The sequence below is a fragment of the Silene latifolia genome, chromosome 6, assembly GCF_048544455.1.
Source record: "Silene latifolia isolate original U9 population chromosome 6, ASM4854445v1, whole genome shotgun sequence".
NCBI lineage: Eukaryota > Viridiplantae > Streptophyta > Magnoliopsida > Caryophyllales > Caryophyllaceae > Silene > Silene latifolia.
Window position 1 is genome coordinate 22,658,220 of NC_133531.1, and position 1,753 is coordinate 22,659,972.

General features: G+C 38.6%; 1 protein-coding gene across 1 annotated transcript; it reads right to left on the reverse strand.

Moving 5' to 3' along the window:
* Positions 1 to 631: 631 nt before the first annotated feature.
* LOC141587761 (F-box/kelch-repeat protein At3g23880-like) lies at positions 632 to 1,753 on the reverse strand. The gene has a single exon (XM_074409229.1). It carries the CDS (start codon positions 1,751 to 1,753, stop codon positions 632 to 634), a length of 1,122 nt encoding a protein of 373 aa, XP_074265330.1.

Here is a 1,753-nt window from a genome sequence, read left to right on the forward strand (position 1 = left end):
ACTTGAGAGACATCCGCATTGAACGACTCCAATCCTCGTAATTTGCACTTGTTAATTTGACATTAGAGATATTGATACTGGGAATATCATGAGATCCAAGAAAGTACGGAGAGAGAGGATCAATTTTAAATTCGGATGCGGAAGTTTGATCGTCACCTGCCATTGTAGGAGCAAGAGACGGCTACTAGGGTTTAAGAAAAAAATAGAGAGAATTTTTGGAACTGGCTCGATACCATGTTAGGAATCGTAATGCCCTGTATTCTTATTGATAATGTAAGCAATATATAATACAAGTGGTTCCGATATTTCGGGAAGATATGATATGGTTACAATATAAAAGATAGGATATCGTAACAATAATATTACGATATGGTCTAATATAACGATATGGTCTAATACAAATACTCTGTAATTATGATATGAGTAGTGGTTATATATTCTCAAAACCATTTACCAGCACACGGTCTTCCCAAAACCATCCATAATTGTGATATGAGTAGACAGTAGTGGTTATATTCTCTTAATCAAGGGAAAGACGCCATGTCCTCAGCTCCGTATCCTTTCCACAATAACAAGCTCTCCATATACATTCCCAAATCCAAAAAGTTATACCTAGATTTTCCAAGCTCCGTCACTTGTCCAGTAGCAATATTATAAGAATTCTTCCCAAAAAAGAAATAGCTATCTCCATCACTCTTATAATAGAGTAATGGTGATAGTGGTGAACATGAATAAGAGTGACGGAAAAACTTATAAGCATGATGAGTTGAATGTCCTGAAAACCATTTAGTCCATACCCCCTTCCCGCTCCCCTGCTCCAGCACCCATATTCCCGATCTTTTTTAGTAATACTAAAAATTGCCAGGGACTCCCCAAGAATAAACAAAAACCTCAAATATGACCTGCTTGTCTCCTTCGTTTCCTGCGGAATTTCCAAAAGGGTGAATCTTTCCGAATCAAAGTTGAAAGAAACAAGATAATTTTGTCGACTGAGGGTATAAACCGCGAGATGAGATCCACGCAGATCCATTCCAAACCAATATACAGCGCCTTGAAAATAAAAAGCAGCTTTTTGCTTATAAAACCTTGCTGTAAACATAAGCTCCACGTAGCTACTGATGACATCCAAGCAATTATTTCTAACACTCCATGTTTTTTCACGGAGGGTATAAACCGCGACATGAATCTTTGAATGGTTACTTAGCATTGCCACAATTTTATAGTCCTTACAGCGAGGGGAAAATCCAAGTAAATACTTGGCATCAACAAGCGGGCAAGTTGGAATTAACAACGATTTGCGAATAGAAGGGTTCCACAGTCTTATCTCTGTTTTAAAATTAGGGTAATGAACGTAGCGGTTCAATAACAGCAATTCATTACATCTCCCTATTAGATCGTATGAATCGGTACTCTTGAAAATATGAGCAGTTTCTTCAAGAGTGTTGCCCTGACGAATTGTCAGGGCAGATCCTTTTGTCCCGTATTCTCCTAAGCTCTCGAGGGCAACGATTTTAGTTTCGTTGGAATCAATTTTGCACAGTTTAAGATTCGTGTAAGCAAAGTCGGGCTGATCAATGATGGAGCACCAAGATTTACAGACGCACCTGAATCTTAATAGTGTTTTCACCGGTAAATTTATTATAATAGAAGCCCACAGCTCAGGGGGTAAGTACTTTAATTTGGAACCGTGGCAAATGTTTGACGCTTTCTCCCCGTTCTTTTCGCTTTCGCCATTGAGATTGATTATGGGCAT